General features: G+C 34.0%; 1 protein-coding gene and 1 pseudogene across 2 annotated transcripts; both read right to left on the bottom strand.

Annotated features, from left to right (window-relative positions):
- Positions 1-736: 736 nt before the first annotated feature.
- On the bottom strand, positions 737-1,619 carry LOC148201584 (uncharacterized; annotated as a pseudogene).
- A 4,832-nt stretch (positions 1,620-6,451) lies between these two features.
- LOC124845987 (protein FAR-RED ELONGATED HYPOCOTYL 3) lies at positions 6,452-14,541 on the bottom strand. Of its 2 annotated transcripts, XM_047323191.2 has the most exons (10): positions 14,307-14,446; positions 12,682-12,790; positions 7,833-10,038; positions 7,704-7,760; positions 7,451-7,522; positions 7,296-7,358; positions 7,146-7,214; positions 7,022-7,066; positions 6,862-6,944; positions 6,452-6,756 (listed from the first exon to the last, which is right to left on the bottom strand). In XM_047323191.2, exons 3-9 carry the CDS (start codon positions 9,999-10,001, stop codon positions 6,888-6,890), a joined length of 2,532 nt encoding a protein of 843 aa, XP_047179147.1. In that variant the 5' UTR covers positions 10,002-10,038; positions 12,682-12,790; positions 14,307-14,446; the 3' UTR covers positions 6,452-6,756; positions 6,862-6,887. The 2 variants fall into 2 exon arrangements, with proteins under 2 accessions (XP_047179147.1, XP_047179150.1); XM_047323194.2 differs by lacking the exon at positions 12,682-12,790 and having other exon boundaries at positions 14,307-14,541.
- Positions 14,542-15,495: the final 954 nt, after the last annotated feature.

Here is a 15,495-nt window from a genome sequence, read left to right as displayed (position 1 = left end):
TCTGGTAAAGTCATCAATGAAGAGAACGTAATAAAGATTACCTTTCAACGAAGGTGTTCTTTGAGGCCCTGCTACATCTGTGTGAATTAATTGCAGCTTCCTTGTTGCTCTCCATGTTGCCTTTGGAAAAAGGTTTTCTGTTTAGCTTCCCAAATTGACAGGCTTTGCAGTTTGAAGTTTGATCCTCAAGCATCGGAATATCAAGTGCTAGCTCTTTCCACTCATTTGCAGTAGTCCTTGATGATGATAGTGCCCGAGTCTCTTGTGCCAGATTTCTGTGACATTTTCCTTCAAAGAAAAAGCAACATGCTCCTCCTCCAATGGATTTATAACAATTTTTTTCTTTCATTTTTACCTTAAACATATCTTGACCAAGCTCCATCTTTAATCAAACAATATTTATCTTCAAAAATAACTTTAAATCCTTTTTCAATCATTTGACCAACACTTAATAAGTTATGGTCAATTTCAGAACTAAAAAAACATCATGAATGAACTTTGTGTTTGTATAGCTTGTGATTGCAATTGTCCCCTTTCCTTTGACTGAGATATAATCACCATTACCTATTCTGACTTTAGTGACATTAGTTGGCCTCAATTCTCTGAAAAGAGCCTTGTTAAAGGTCATGCGATTGGTACAACCGTTATCTATCAGCCAGCTTTCACTCGATTCATTGCTCAATAAACAAGTAGCTACAAATAGTTGGTCCTCCTCCTCCTAATCAACAACCTTAGCTTATTCCTCTTGCTGTTGATTTTTGCTCTTGCATATGATTGTTTCATGTCCTATTTGAGTGCACTTGTTGCATTTAGCATCAGGTCTTTGCCATGGAGGGTGACCCATTTTGCCACAATGCTGACATGGTGGGTAACTTTTCTTTTCACCTTGTCCTTTATCGTAATTATTTGTATTGCTCTGGTTGCTGGCTGGATGATTCTTCTTGTAGTTTTTGGCTTGTTGGCTTTTGATTAGAAGAACACCTTCAACAGCATGATCTTCCCTTATCGAACTTTGTTGCTCTTGAGCTTGGAAGGCATGTAGCACTTCTACAAATGTGATTTTAGACAAATCCCTTGTGTTCTCTAATGAAGCAATAAATGCTTCATACTTTTCTGGCACCGTTACCAGAATTTTCTCAACAATTCTGAAATCAGGAAAATTGCTGCCCAACAACCTTATCTTGTTGGCAGTACCTAACAATTTGTTTGAGTATTCTTTGATTTTTTTTCAGACTCTTTCATCCTTTGCAACTCAAATTCCCTCATTAAATTAAGCCCCTGCATGCTTCTTATTCTTTCATCTCCAACATACTCTTCCTTTAGATAATCCCAAATTTCTTTAGCTGATTTAAGAGTCATAATTCTTGTGAAGATGGTTTGAGAAACACCAGTAAATAGACATGTTTTTGCCTTTGCTTTCTGGTTTTTCTCTCCTTGTGAATTTTGATCTGGGCCATGGTAGGATTATCTGGCAGCAGAAGAACTTCATAATTTGCTTCTACAGCTTCCCAAAGATCTAGAGCCTCCAGGTAAGCCTCCCTTTTGACAGTCTAGAGATCGTAGTTTTCTCCATCAAAGACTTGAGGTGCAACTTGTGAGAAATTTGATTCGGCATCCATTTTCATAGGTTTGTAAGACAAGGGCTGTAATACCAATTGTAACATCCCATAATCTCACACTTAATAATTCATAATTGATATATTGTAGCATTACATTTAAGGTAACATCCCATAATCTCACACTTGATAATTCATAGTTGATATATATATATATATATATATATATATATATATATATATGTCTTAAACTCAGATTTCAACTACAAACTCATAAATATAACTTGAATTCTTCTAATTTATTCTTCTATCTCTTTCTTCATTGGCACTGAATCAAACGACATTCCTTCATTTGCTCCCGTATAACGAATTATACGATCATCGCACATACACAAACACAAACAAGTAGGGTGAGCTAACATGCAACAAATCATTTATGAAACATGCATGATTACTTTGATACACTCAACAAACATCATATGATAATTATGTCAGACACCCTCATACCATCATACAACAATCGCACCATAGATACTCATCCCATCATACCACAATTCCTAATAGACACTCATCCCACAATACCCCATAAACACTCATCCCACAATACTCAGTAGACACTCATTCCACAATACCCAATAGACACTCATCCCATAATACCCAATAGACACTCATTCCACAATACCCAATAGACACTCATTCCATAATACCCAATAGACACTCATTCGGATGATACGTTGATGAGCGGTCGGGAGGTTATGCACTTGTGATGACTTCTACCTCTTCTTACAAATACAGTTCCAAAATACTCCGTAACATCCACAAGGTTAGTCCTCAACACTATGTCCAAAACCGGCACATAGACCAGGACCTCCTGCCCCTCTCACACATAATTCATCCTTCTCCACTTGAGATTGGATGATTATTAGAGTATCAAGATAACCTCCAACAACAGGACCCTCAACATCAACATATACACAAATACCATATCATTACAGAATCTTTCCACGATACTCATACCATGCTCATATTCCTCAACTCATATTATACCATTACAAAATCTCCCCATAATACTAGTATCAGGATAACCTCCAACAACATGACCCTCAACATCAACATATACACTAATACCATATCATTACAGAATCTCTCCACGGGACTCATACCATGCTCATATTCCTCAACTCATATTATACCATTACAAAATTTCCCCATTATACTAGTATCATGTTCATATGCATAAATTCAAGTGCAATATAATAAAATACAATCATCACAGAAATCATACAAATGAAATTATCACAAAATAAATTAACAATACTAAAATATCACCATAAATGGTCATCGGAGAAGAATCAAATGTTTGACGAATCAAACTCACCATAAACGCCAGTACATATGACTAGTCACAACTTACTGGATTTGACCAGGGACTGCTCTATGATCAGGGATGTACCAACTCCGATTTTTAAGATTCCTCTATCCTACCATCACAATTATAATTCATAATTCCATATCTACCACAATAACCTGAATTCATCGTAAATTTTCATTCCAACAAGATATATTGCACAATAATTTAACAGTACATAATTTGTTCAACAAAATTTAAGTTAAAAACTTCTCGAGTAGACTTCCAGGAAAGAGAGGTGTGTCACAATGGACAACTTAAGTACCAAGTCTTTCCTTAGCCAAAGTGTTCCTCAACTAGTTTTAACAAATTTCTTATTTACAGATTTGAAACAACAACATATAATATTAACACAGAAATTCAATATAGATAGATATATAGTAAGCACATATGTTTTTCATTAATAGTATTCACACAGAATTTCAAGACATGAATAGTAATAAAACAATACTAAATCATAATATAAAAGCTTAGAAAGGTTAGCTCCCCTACCTCTATTCCAGACTTAATCTCTTGCTCAGAATTTGTTTTCCCGAAAACCCTCCAGAACCTCTACTCTTCTTGCAACTAAAAATTTCTTCCTAACTCTTTCTTCTCTATTTCTCAAGATTTCTCACTTGATTTTTTCTCTCTTTGTGCAGAATAACCTCCCCTCTCATGGCTATTTATAGTCCAAAAATTTTACTATTTAACAATTTTTTAATATTATTTATTATTTTAATATTATCTTATTATATTAATATTTTAATCACCACTTGACATATTTGATCCCTCAATAATGCCTTCAAACGTGGAGTGCTTATCCACTATCAATATTTTAATTTTTTTTAAACAAAAAAAGTAGAAAAGAGTTTGAACCCATGTTCTTCAAATCACCACAATTTTCTACCATTTAAGCTACCAAAATTTCTTATTTAACTTATTAATTATATTTTCCATTCACAAAGAAATTTATTACTACTAGTAATAAAATTGTTACAATTAAGGTAAATATTTTTCATGGGTCTTACACCAATTGTTAGTTTAAAAATGAGAACAACAGGAAAACAGAGAGAATAAAATACTGAAAGAGGAAGAGTATATAAATTGGAATGAAATATGAGTGGGAATTCATTTTATTTGACTGTCAATTGCAATACATTTATAATACTTGCAGTAACAAAAAAATTGACTAAGATGAAACATAAATGCTTTCTCCTAAAGTTTTGGAACAGAAAAGACTTATTCAATCAACAAAAAATTTAAAGATAAACTAAATAAAGATGCCACGTGCAACAACGTGTAGTTCAAAAACAAATATTTAACACCAATCATACCTTAATCAATAGTAGTAAGTTGATTCGTGATTATTATTTGTGTTAATCTGACCTTCATTGTGTAGCCGATTGGCCATGTCGTTCAGTCATGGTGGCCGACCACAGGTGATTTGTCTAGAGTTGAGCCAAAGAGTGTTCAGCCAAAGGGTGTTCAGCCAAAGGGTGTTCAGCTCAGAGTGATTGAACAAAGGATGATCGTCGAAATGTGGTCGATATGGAATGTTCAACCAAGGGTGGTCGGCTCAGAATGATCGACCCAAATAGGTCAGTTTAGGTAAGCTGGCCAAGATTGGTCGATCCAGACAGGTTAGACTAGAGTAGTCAACCAATGATGATGGATAAGTTAAGACGTGGTAGTTGAGAGACAACTCCATCTGGAAACCACCAATAAGTGGTGTTAGGTCGAATATATTGGCCAAAAGGATAAGCCAAGTATCATATTTTTATGAAGGATTGGATAAGAAGATAGGCTAGGGCATTGATGTCATCTACTTGGAGGGTGATTAGAGGGTGATGTATTGGTACATTATTTTCAAGTTTAGGTTGAGGTTCGTGGATGATTGTTTCAGAGTGGAAGGAATATGACAAAGTTAGAGATAGGTATAACAAGACGACTTTGTGCTTGATCTTAATTTGGACTTATAGGTATAGGTAAAGGTATCAAATTATGTTGAGGTTGGCTAGATTATCTACATGTGTAGTTGAAATTTGGATTTATAGAAGTGCTTCAATCAACAATTGTTGCTTCAATCAACAATTGTTGCCTCACTTGACACTTGAGGAGTGATGTTTCCTCTTCATGAACACGGGTTGCATATCTTTGAGTGCTTATCCTTCTTGTTATTCTTGTTGGACAAGTTGAATTGGAGTGCTTACAGAGTATTAAAGTTCAATACGCTTAATTAGCACATAAGCTTAAGGTTGTTTATGCTTTATTTTCAATTAATAAATGTTTTAAAGGACCATACGTTACTTAAACAAATATGTAATTTTAAATATTTACCATAATTTATTTCAATTTTTATTTAATCTTTTCAATTTCACAAACGAAACTCCTTTTTCGCAAGTTTAACTTCAAAAAATATTCAAAATTTATCATTTAAACATAAAATATCCATATCTTAAAAAAAAACTAAATAAAATTTTAAAAAACATAAACTAACGATATGATAATTAAAAATTCATAAATTTTGAATCAATTACATCAATAATTTTGGTTTCTAAATATACAAAATAAAAAAATACAAAAAATAAAAGAAAGGTGAGTACCTAAATTGATACTTTTAAAAAAAAAAAAAAAAGAAAGAGCCTGAAATCCTTATTTAAATGATAATTCAATTTTAAGAAGAAAAAAAATACAAAATTCTCATGTGAATGACTATTTTTATAATTAAGTTGTTAACCTAATAACGACATATCTAAATCATTAATATTTCTTTAAACATCGTCAAATCTATAAATTAGCACAAAAATTAACACTATTTCCCAACCATTCACTTTCATGTTTCTTCTTTTTCGGTAGTTGTCATATTCTCGTTACTCCATTTTGAGTTTCTTTTTTTCATTGTATGTTTTGCTTATTGTGGTTATGTGTGGAGACAACTAATTGAGGTGTCAATAAAAAAACTTCACGTAATGAAGATTGAAGAATATCCAAACCAAAGAAAACAATAAGTGAAATCATTAAAAAATTAAGATATTGATCTATATGAATTCCTGTGAAAATTTAGCAATGTGTTTGGATTGATAATAGGTACAAAGTTTTCATATTCGAAAGTTAAATGAAAAGTTAATGTCATTGTTTATATTGAAACATCTAAACTTTTCATATACTAGCTACAAACTTTTCATTTTTATTATATTGAAAGCACACTTAACAACAGTTAAAGTTATATTTAGCTCAAATAACATTTTCATAAAAAAAAAGAAAAAACTGAACTAAGTCGTAAACACCCCTCCCTGTTATTATCAAAAAGTACAAATTGCTGTCATGCCAACTGAACATTCTCAGTTGTTAAAAGTAACAGAATTATTGATCTATGAACATGCATTCAGGACTCATGCATAATTATGTTTCAAAGGGAAAAATGTTGTAATTTGACACTTATAAATACAGAATATATTGACCAAAGGAGAAAATAAAATTATAAATGTAAGAGTACCATTTGCACTAAAGGAAATAAGCATGCGAAATACTTCATTCCTAACAAATATTTCATAATTACAATTTCTCAAGCAGCCTAAAGAATAAGTATATAATACAACAATCTCCAAATGAGGTTGATCGCTAAAGCCTTACAATATCTATTAATATTTATAGTAGACTTTAATTGCAGTTATCCTATATTATATTATTAATATAACAGTATTATATTACAAATACTGGATTTGGAGACTTTCCACTATAACCTCAAATGGCCAAGAGGTATCCATTCTCAACGCCAGAAAATCATCTAGTAGCTCTCACTTCATCAGCCTATAAATAGGAACAATTTGAAACACAACTTGAAACATTCGTCTTCAACGAAATTACTCATTTAATCACAACAAAATATTGGGGTTGGCTCAAAATATAAACTACCTTGTTCCAAAAGGATAACATGACAATCATGCATGTCTTGATGGATCCTCATGCAACTGTGTTGCTCTCACGTTAGGATCATCCTGCCACAATGAAGCTATTTATAGAAGTGCTCTTCAGAAAAAATATTAAGTAAGAATGTTTGAATTACCATACTAACCCGAATGCTATATGTGAAGCCAGTTCGCAAAAAATCTAATTGTGCCTGCATGTTTGAACCGTATAAGAATTCATCAAACATTATGAGGGAAAGAAAATTATCCTTGGCTTTTAGTAAACCATACCAGACCAGAAATGCCCTGATGTGCACCATAGTAACCATCGTGACTGGTTGGTATTGAACTTATTGGTCCCTACACATGTAAACACAGTTTCTATATTATTATACTGTAAAAAATATTTAACAAAAGATTATCACAAGTTCTTTTACGCACCAGCCCCTGAAGAGTCTGTTGATTCCCATAGTAATCATCACGAGTTGGTCCCATTAAGTTCAACTACACCATCATGAAATAAAAAAATGTTATAAAGTTTAACTCATTAAATATATATTATAAAATATTAGAACTTTAGTATGTCGTATTCATACCATTCCTTGCACGCTCTGTTGTGTACCATAATAACCTTCAAGGGTTACTGCTGCTCTTGTGCTGAATTTTTCCTGCAAAAGAAGGTTCCTTTTAACTGAACGGCTGTGTAATTCAAGCAAGCTGACACATGTATTCATTAAAATAAATTGAAATTCACATGTATTGTTTCATAACTTTTCATCTACATGTTTTTATCCCAAAGACTAAAAGATCAAACATTTTTAAGGGTTAACGAATTGTAGGAGAACAAACCATTTGTTGCAAGTTGTCTAGGGCACCAACTGTCATCACTTCTGCTTCAGAGTTCACCTGCAAGTCATAGAGAAGGTCATATAGCAAAAACATGAAAGCGTAGAAGTCAAGTTCTTATAAACAGCAAACCTTTTTCTTTTTAGTTGGATTCTTCTTTTTGTTTGGCTTGCCTATATTTCTACTTTGTGTATCTTCTTCAGTGGAAAGCTGACCATGAGCCCCTGATGTACCAGCTTCTGTAGGACTCTTACTAGAATTGTTAACACTCACACAACTTTTGTGTGCTTCATGTAGTGCATGGAATGCAATACTATAACTCTCTTGGGACAATGATCCCTCTTCACCAAGCTTCAGTGCTCGCTGACATAAATCATTGTACCGTTGCACTCTAGTTAGCATGTGTTCAGATTCTTCTCCAATTATATTCCTGAGCTTTGCATCTCTTGTCCACCGTTTCAAAATATATTGAGGCGGGAACACTGACTGTCCAGAATATTGAAGAACAATCAATGCATGTCTACAAAGATAACCTCTGTATTCAAATAACCTACATATACAAGACAACTCGAACTTCACTTGATTCACCACAACAAAAAAGTCTTTACTTGTTTCCATGTCATGAACCCTGTGAACTGTGGTTGTATCATCCTGCCTGTCAGCTTTAGGATGACAGGCAACTGCACCTACAACCTCAGCTTGAATTTTCTTGAATACAGCATGAGTGAAAATCCCTGCAACACTCTTCTCCAAAGGTGAAGGAGTTTTTAAAGTTGCCAATTTATTCCAAGTATCAGAATCTGCTTTTGCTTCCTCTTCATACCTGTCTTGCAAGATTGATTCATACTGTTTGACAAAGTCTTGGACAGAGGTCTTCTTATGAACATATTTGTCAAAGAAGGAATTTACACTTTCAGATCGCTGGACAGTAGACATACCACCTAAGAAAACATCTTTCATGAATGTTGGTGCCCATAACTTTCGATCTTCATACAATGACTGCATGCATTCATCCTCTCGAAGTTCACACTTATCAACAATTTTCCACCATCTCTTCTCAAAATCATCACTGGTCAAGGACCTATAAATGCATTTTTCAAATTTTGCCATAAAATTCTCATGCTTTTTAATTACAGGAGCTAAATTTTCTGATACCTTCCCTAATACATGCCATAGGCAAATACAATGACTAGAATTAGGAAAGATGTCTGAAATAACTGACTTCAATGTCTTGTCATGGTCAGTAATGATCACTTTTGGAACTTGACCACCAACTCCTTTCAGCCATGTCCGAAATAGCCAAGAAAAAGTGGCAGCACTTTCATCTGATATCAAGGCACATCCAAGTAATGTAAATTGGTAGTGCTGGTTCACTCCAACAAAAAGTGCAAGAGGCATTTTATATTTGTTTCTAACATACGTGGTGTCAAATGACACTACATCACAAAAGTTGATATAGTCATGCCTACTTTTAGCATCAATCCATAAAAGATTTTTCAGACGTTGATCTTCACCAAGATCTACTGCATAAAAGAAGTTAGAATTCATATTTTGCATCTGTATGAAAAAATCAAGCATGAGTTTAGCCTCCCCTGACTCCAGGCCCAAATTCCGACCTTTATCAAATGGATTCTTCTCATTCTTGAGACCAACCACAGTTTTGTATTCAGCAAACTGCCTAGCCATTGCAGCATACATTCTTCTTGTTTGTTCACTAACTGCTTGGGCTGGTAAAAGCTCATGATTATGCTCTTTCACAAAGCTATGTATAACCCATTTTCCATCTGACCTTCTTTTTACATGCATGCTTGCTTTACAATCAGTTTTAGAGCAAGATCTTCGACCTGTTGAATTTTCAGAATCTTGTTTGTTCTGTCGAGCACGTGGTCGATTAAATGATTTGTCATACTCTCGTTTTGTTCCATATCTGGAGCAAGCAAACTTCGCATCTATAAATTCTCTTGATGTTTTTGAACGACGACTATTTTGTATTGCAGTGTTAAATCCCATTGACCGAGCATATTCTTGGTAAAAAGAATAAGCTTCCCCATGAGACTCAAATTCCATGCCAGAAAGTGGCTCAAGATTTGTATCTTCCTTAAACATTACAATATCAACTGTGGGTGAATTCAAATCTCCACCATTTAGAGCATGTACCTCAATACCAGCATCAACTATATTTCTGCCATCTATACCTCCATTATGCAATTTTTCTTCACTGTCCAGCATGTTATCAATTGTAGTTGTTTCTTCATCCTCTTTATCATGTTCACCAGAAGGTAACCGGAGATCTATATCCATGACGAAAGAAGCTTTCGGCTCAGTGGTTTCAAGGGTACTGAAAAATATAAAGGAAAGGCATGTCAAACGATCAAGTAATTCACCTCATTAACTGCCTCCCTGTGTGATTATGCATTTTCTAGGAACAAAAGAAAGCTATATAGATCATGACAAGGAATTTTAACTAAAAAGGAAAACAATTTGCTAGTTTAAAGGCACAAGATAGTTAAATCATCTATAGAAGAATTGACAACATAACCTTATTATAGGCAGAAACAGTCACAGATAATAAGCATATGTACATATTTTGAAACATCAATTAGTAACCAACCAATGCATTTTCTAGGAACAAAAGAAAGCTATATAGATCATGACAAGGAATTTTAACTAAAAAGGAAAACAATTTGCTAGTTTAAAGGCACAAGATAGTTAAATCATCTATAGAAGAATTGACAGCATAACCTTATTATAGGCAGAAACAGTCACAGATAATAAGCATATGTACATATTTTGAAACATCAATTAGTAACCAACCAATGCTCCTAATTTAGGGGTAAGTTCCATGACAATTTATAGAGGGCCCAAATTCTTTACATGATCTTGAGAAGAGAAAATGAAGGCTGCCATGGAAATTAAGTCATTTTCCGCAGAAATTCATATGCTGCACAAAATAACGACTAAATAAATAGGGACCTGATTTGAATATGAGAAATGCTAGGAGAACACTCTCTTTCATATCTGACGAGGCCCAGAGAATGAGTGGGCTTCCTCAACCTCTAGCCCACGAAGGTACCAAGCACAGTGGGGAAAAGTATACGTGAGAAAGAAGAATCCAAGGGCTGAGGTGGCAGGTAGTTAGAGGAGGGAGAAATCAGGAGGGGAATGGAGAGATTCTATTTGTATCCAGTTTTTGCTAAACGTTGGGGAGGACTGGGATTTTGGTTGACAGAGGAGAGGAACCGTTCGTGTTGCTCTAGAGAGGAGGGTAGCCCTGGGCGCGATTTGTTATCCTTCTATTTCATGTTTTTGTTGACAGAACAATACATACATCAGTGTTCATTTCATTCCTTTCTTTTTCTTATAAGCTTTTAAGGTGTGGGTCTGTATCAAAATCCCATCCAAATAGATAAACCAAATTATATCAATTGTTCTATTGTGTAAGTAGAGGTGAGGCTAGCAACAGCACCGACAGTGCCATGTCACCTAGATGTGCGAACAAGTGGTTTGACTTCCAATAAAGGGTTATAATGGGTATTTGGTGATCACATGATAAGAACTTGGGTATATAGAGTACCCAAGTCCCTTATCAAGTAATGAGATGTTCGATGGGTTATGTAAGTGTTTGTTCTCCCCCCTTGCTATATATTGAGGGTGGATTCCTCTAGTGCTAGGGTGCTTATCAAATTTGTATCAGAATTGAATTTCGATGCTTCAAAAATGGCTACCTACAGAGGGTGTTTACCATTGATTAAGTTGAGTGAAGTGTCCATGGGTAAAGTGTCGTAAAGTGAAAGGAGTGTGTTATGTTGCATTTTTTTGTCATCAAAGTCTAGGATTTTTTAACCTCTTTTAGAACTCACAAACAGCTAAGTTTCACAACAGCCAAATTTAATTTTTGGGGTTTCTCTCGAAGACCAAGAAATCCTCTTTAAAGAACAAAGAATGGGCTATAAAAAGCTCATCATAGGAGTGTAAAGTCATTAAACTATTTTTCATTTACCCAAAAATCCCTCTAAAACCTCATAAGTTGAATGCGATAAAGAGGCAAAGAAGACTGTTATATACCATACAAAGGATTTATTATTGAAAACTTTGGGGTTTCTCTCCAACCAAGTTGATATTTGAAGCTTAGCCCTATTTACTCATATCAAAGCTTCAAAAATTAGTGGAACTAAAATGTTCCAAGCTAACAGGACAATGTCACATTCACCGAAAGCAAAAATATCTACATTGTTGGAGATCTCACATCAACTAGAGATATGGTCAAATTATAGTGTATAAGTGAGTACAAAACTTACTTTACAAGTTGTTTTTGTGATATAGGCTTCAAATCCACTTTTTAAGATGGTACCCGAGCTTATTCTAATCCTATCGAGGTTTACTAGTCTATCATGTCACCCACTATGGGCCCCCCTTTATTCCCATGCTCAAGATATTGAGTCCTTTGGCATTAGAGATGTGTTGAAGAACCATATTGACTAGAGCTAAAATCAAATTATAGTACATAAGTGAGTTCAAACCTCATCTTACAAGTCGGTTTTAGAGGTTGAATTAGACCTAAAATTCATTTTCTAAGAGTTACTAATATTCTTCTTATACAAATAACTTACTATTGCAATTTGAAAAAAATAATAATTTGAAAGTATGAAATTTCCCATATTAAAGGACCATATACAACTATGATCTATACAGACCATGTTATTTTTCCCATAATAGCATTCAGAAAAATAATGAAGCAGCCATAATCAGGACCCTACAAAAACCAACTGAAATAGAATGGAAAAAGTGTATTTCCACTTCAACCCCCCTCCCTATGGAGTTTATCAAAGTGACACTCAACCCTGAAGTAGAACATAACTCCACCTCACTTGCCTATAATATTACTAGCAGTCAAACAAGAAGGCTACCATATAAAAAAAAAGGCAGAAAACAACTAATATCCACATTAAAGGATTTGGTACAGGAACCAGAATTTTCAGACCCTTCACATCAATGACCTCCTCTGTTCCATCTGATCCTCTCTTACTGTGACTATGCAATCATTTCCTTCAGACAAAAGGATATGATCACCAGAGTTTCTGAACACCTCCCTGTGAGAAACAAATCATCAGAGCACATAAGAGCAAAGAAATAACATGAGTCTGAGTTATTGACTAATGTTGGCCTCAAGTTCCTCGTTCTGATATTTCTGGTGGAAATAATGCATACCTTCCAAGTAGATAGAAGTTGAAGCAGACATGGTTAACAATAAGCAACAAGCACTGACAGACAACAGGAAGGTTTTACAGAAAGACAAAATGCCCCTAAAGCTCCACAGCCAACTATTTCTATAAAATGCATAGCATACAAAAAAACTCAAGGAAAGAAGCATATAAATCCAATTGTTCAATCCAAGCAAATAATTTGCTTCGACAAATCATTTTCCAAGCATAAAAGAAAAACTATAATCCTCCACCACCTACTTTCTCTTCCATCTCATTTCCACCCAATTTTCTTCCCATCCTTATCTTTCTTTACCATTACATCACTTGTTACATCCTCTTCCTACCTTTTCGCTTTTCTTGATATCTCTCTCATCTTTCCACCCCCATTCATTGAATTTCATAAAATAACCTAGAGCTCATAAAACAACCTAGAGATCAACATTAATATAATGATATCAACCAAAAGATTAGGCTGTCACAATTTAATTCAAATTGCAAATTATTCTTTCCACTGTAATGTTATGAAATAACCATTACACCATAATGCTATAACAGGGTTTTTTCGCCAACCCCAATAGGCAATTTGTGGAGGTTGGCAGCACCACTATGGCAGCACCAAAGGCTACAACGGTGTGTTTCTATTACATAGTTTTGGGATTCCGCACTCAGCAACTGTTCAACTTGTTCCAGTGGCGAAACATCACTTCAGAGCCCTCCAGAGGGTTTAACTCAACCTCAAGAAACATCAACATTAATAGAATGGTACACATCCGACAAAAAATTGAAGCATTGCTCACGCAATTCAATCCAAATAGTTAACATCCTTTTCAAAGGCTGACCATACTTTAGAGAATCTCAAGAAGACTAAGTCTAACTAACCTCCAAAACCACTTGCAATAACTAACAAATCTAAAACCATTTCAAATTCAACTTCATTCAACAAAATAAAAGAACCACAATATCAACACAATTCTGCCAAGCAAGTCTAACCTCCAAAACCACAGTACCCTTCGTCTCTCATAGCACACAAGTCAAAAACACAAGTCAACAAACTTGAAATGCCAAACCACAAATGTTAACACTCCAACTAATTCTTTCATTCATCTACGTCACGACATTATTTTCTCTTTAATTTCACAGTTAAGTTAATCAAACACAGTAAGTCTCTAAGTCACAGAGACAAACACTGGCACCTCGCCTAACAATTTTAGTACCTAACCAACTAGCACAAAAACACACAAAACTTCGAATTCCAATCCAAATTCCACTTCCTTGTGCACAATACTATCTCTCCATCTCTCGCGCACGCATACACACATAAGCACATAGTATTTGATTAATGATCGCCAATGAATGAATGAAGAAAATAAAAAAAAAGGAGGAAATCATGGTGAGAGAGTACCTGAAAAGAGGGATTGACGATGGTTTTGACGATGATCGATGTGTGTTGAGAGTGAAGAGGAGAGAGAGAGATGAAGAGAGAGAGAGAAGAAGAAGAAGAAGAAGGTCACGCGAGGAGCATGAGCGAGTGGAGGAAGGAGGTTCCCCAAATGCGTGAAGCTTAGGGTTTCCGAAGCCACTCTGTTCTCTTCGTTTCCCAATCCGACTCTCCCAGACCCGAGCACGTGTCGCGTACCTTCTACTTACCACACCCTCTTAATGAATATTATTAATTATTAATTATTAATACAAAATAAAATAGAAAATTAGCACTCCTACTAATGATTATTAAAATTAAAATTAATATATTAGTATTTATTGATGCTTTTTCCCGCTCAAGGTTTATTCCTTTTAAAACCAGTCAATAACAAGGCGCGTGCAAATTAAGCTCAGCTCACACATAATAAATAATACAATATTAAACAATTTTCTTAAAAAATAATATGCATCAGTTAAAAAAATTTAAAAAAAAAATAGATGTTCAGAAGGATGAAAGGACAGAATAGAATTTGATTATTTTTTGTATAAAATAAATTACAGTGTCTCATAAATCTTTTTCTCAAATTTTGTATTTTTGTTAAAAGCTTCTAAGAAAACTTCACTCACAAATTTGAAAAACATTTGTTTGATTACTTCTTATATATTTTATCAGTTATTTGTTTGATTAAAAAATATCATAATGTGTGTTTTTATAAGAATTTAAATTGTAAATGGTAAAAAAGAAAAAACTGTGTATAATCCAATCAAATATTTTGAGATAATAAAGTTGATTGTTCTGAAAAAGATTTCGAAGTTATACCGAATTTTCTAACTTTTATCATAATTATCTCAAAATTTATTTTAGCATTTACAATTTTTAATCACGTGAAATTGAATATACTCCTTAAAACTAACAAATGTAATATTTAGTAAATTTATTGAAGTTATATTGTATATGATAAAAATAACATTAATATAGTTTTAGTATATGTACCATCATAGCTTTGGAAAACGTTCAAGTGCTAATTAAGGAATCTTGGAATCATATAGATATTATTCGATCAAAATCAAATAAACAAGATAAAGCTCATAAATAAAATACATAAATTCTCTATAATATAAGATAATAAAAAAGATCATTATGTTCTTAAAAGTTAATAATTTATTTGCAG

This window comes from Vigna umbellata, chromosome 3 (genome assembly GCF_029865625.1).
Source record: "Vigna umbellata cultivar VRB3 chromosome 3, Vumbellata_1.0, whole genome shotgun sequence".
Lineage (NCBI taxonomy): Eukaryota > Viridiplantae > Streptophyta > Magnoliopsida > Fabales > Fabaceae > Vigna > Vigna umbellata.
The sequence above is the reverse complement of the archived record's forward strand: the minus strand, read 5'-3'. Positions and strand labels throughout refer to the sequence as shown.

What these genes read in the sequence shown, in the direction of transcription:
- LOC124845987 (XM_047323194.2), bottom strand. Translation starts at nt 10,001, where the DNA reads ATGGATATAGATCTCCGGTTACCTTCTGGTGAACATGATAAAGAGGAT. An exon ending in AACAGAGCGTGCAAGGAATG is followed by an intron (nt 7,359 to 7,450) that starts GTATGAATACGA and finishes ATGATGGTGTAG; the next exon opens with TTGAACTTAATGGGACCAAC. An exon ending in AACAGACTCTTCAGGGGCTG is followed by an intron (nt 7,215 to 7,295) that starts GTGCGTAAAAGA and finishes TTACATGTGTAG; the next exon opens with GGACCAATAAGTTCAATACC.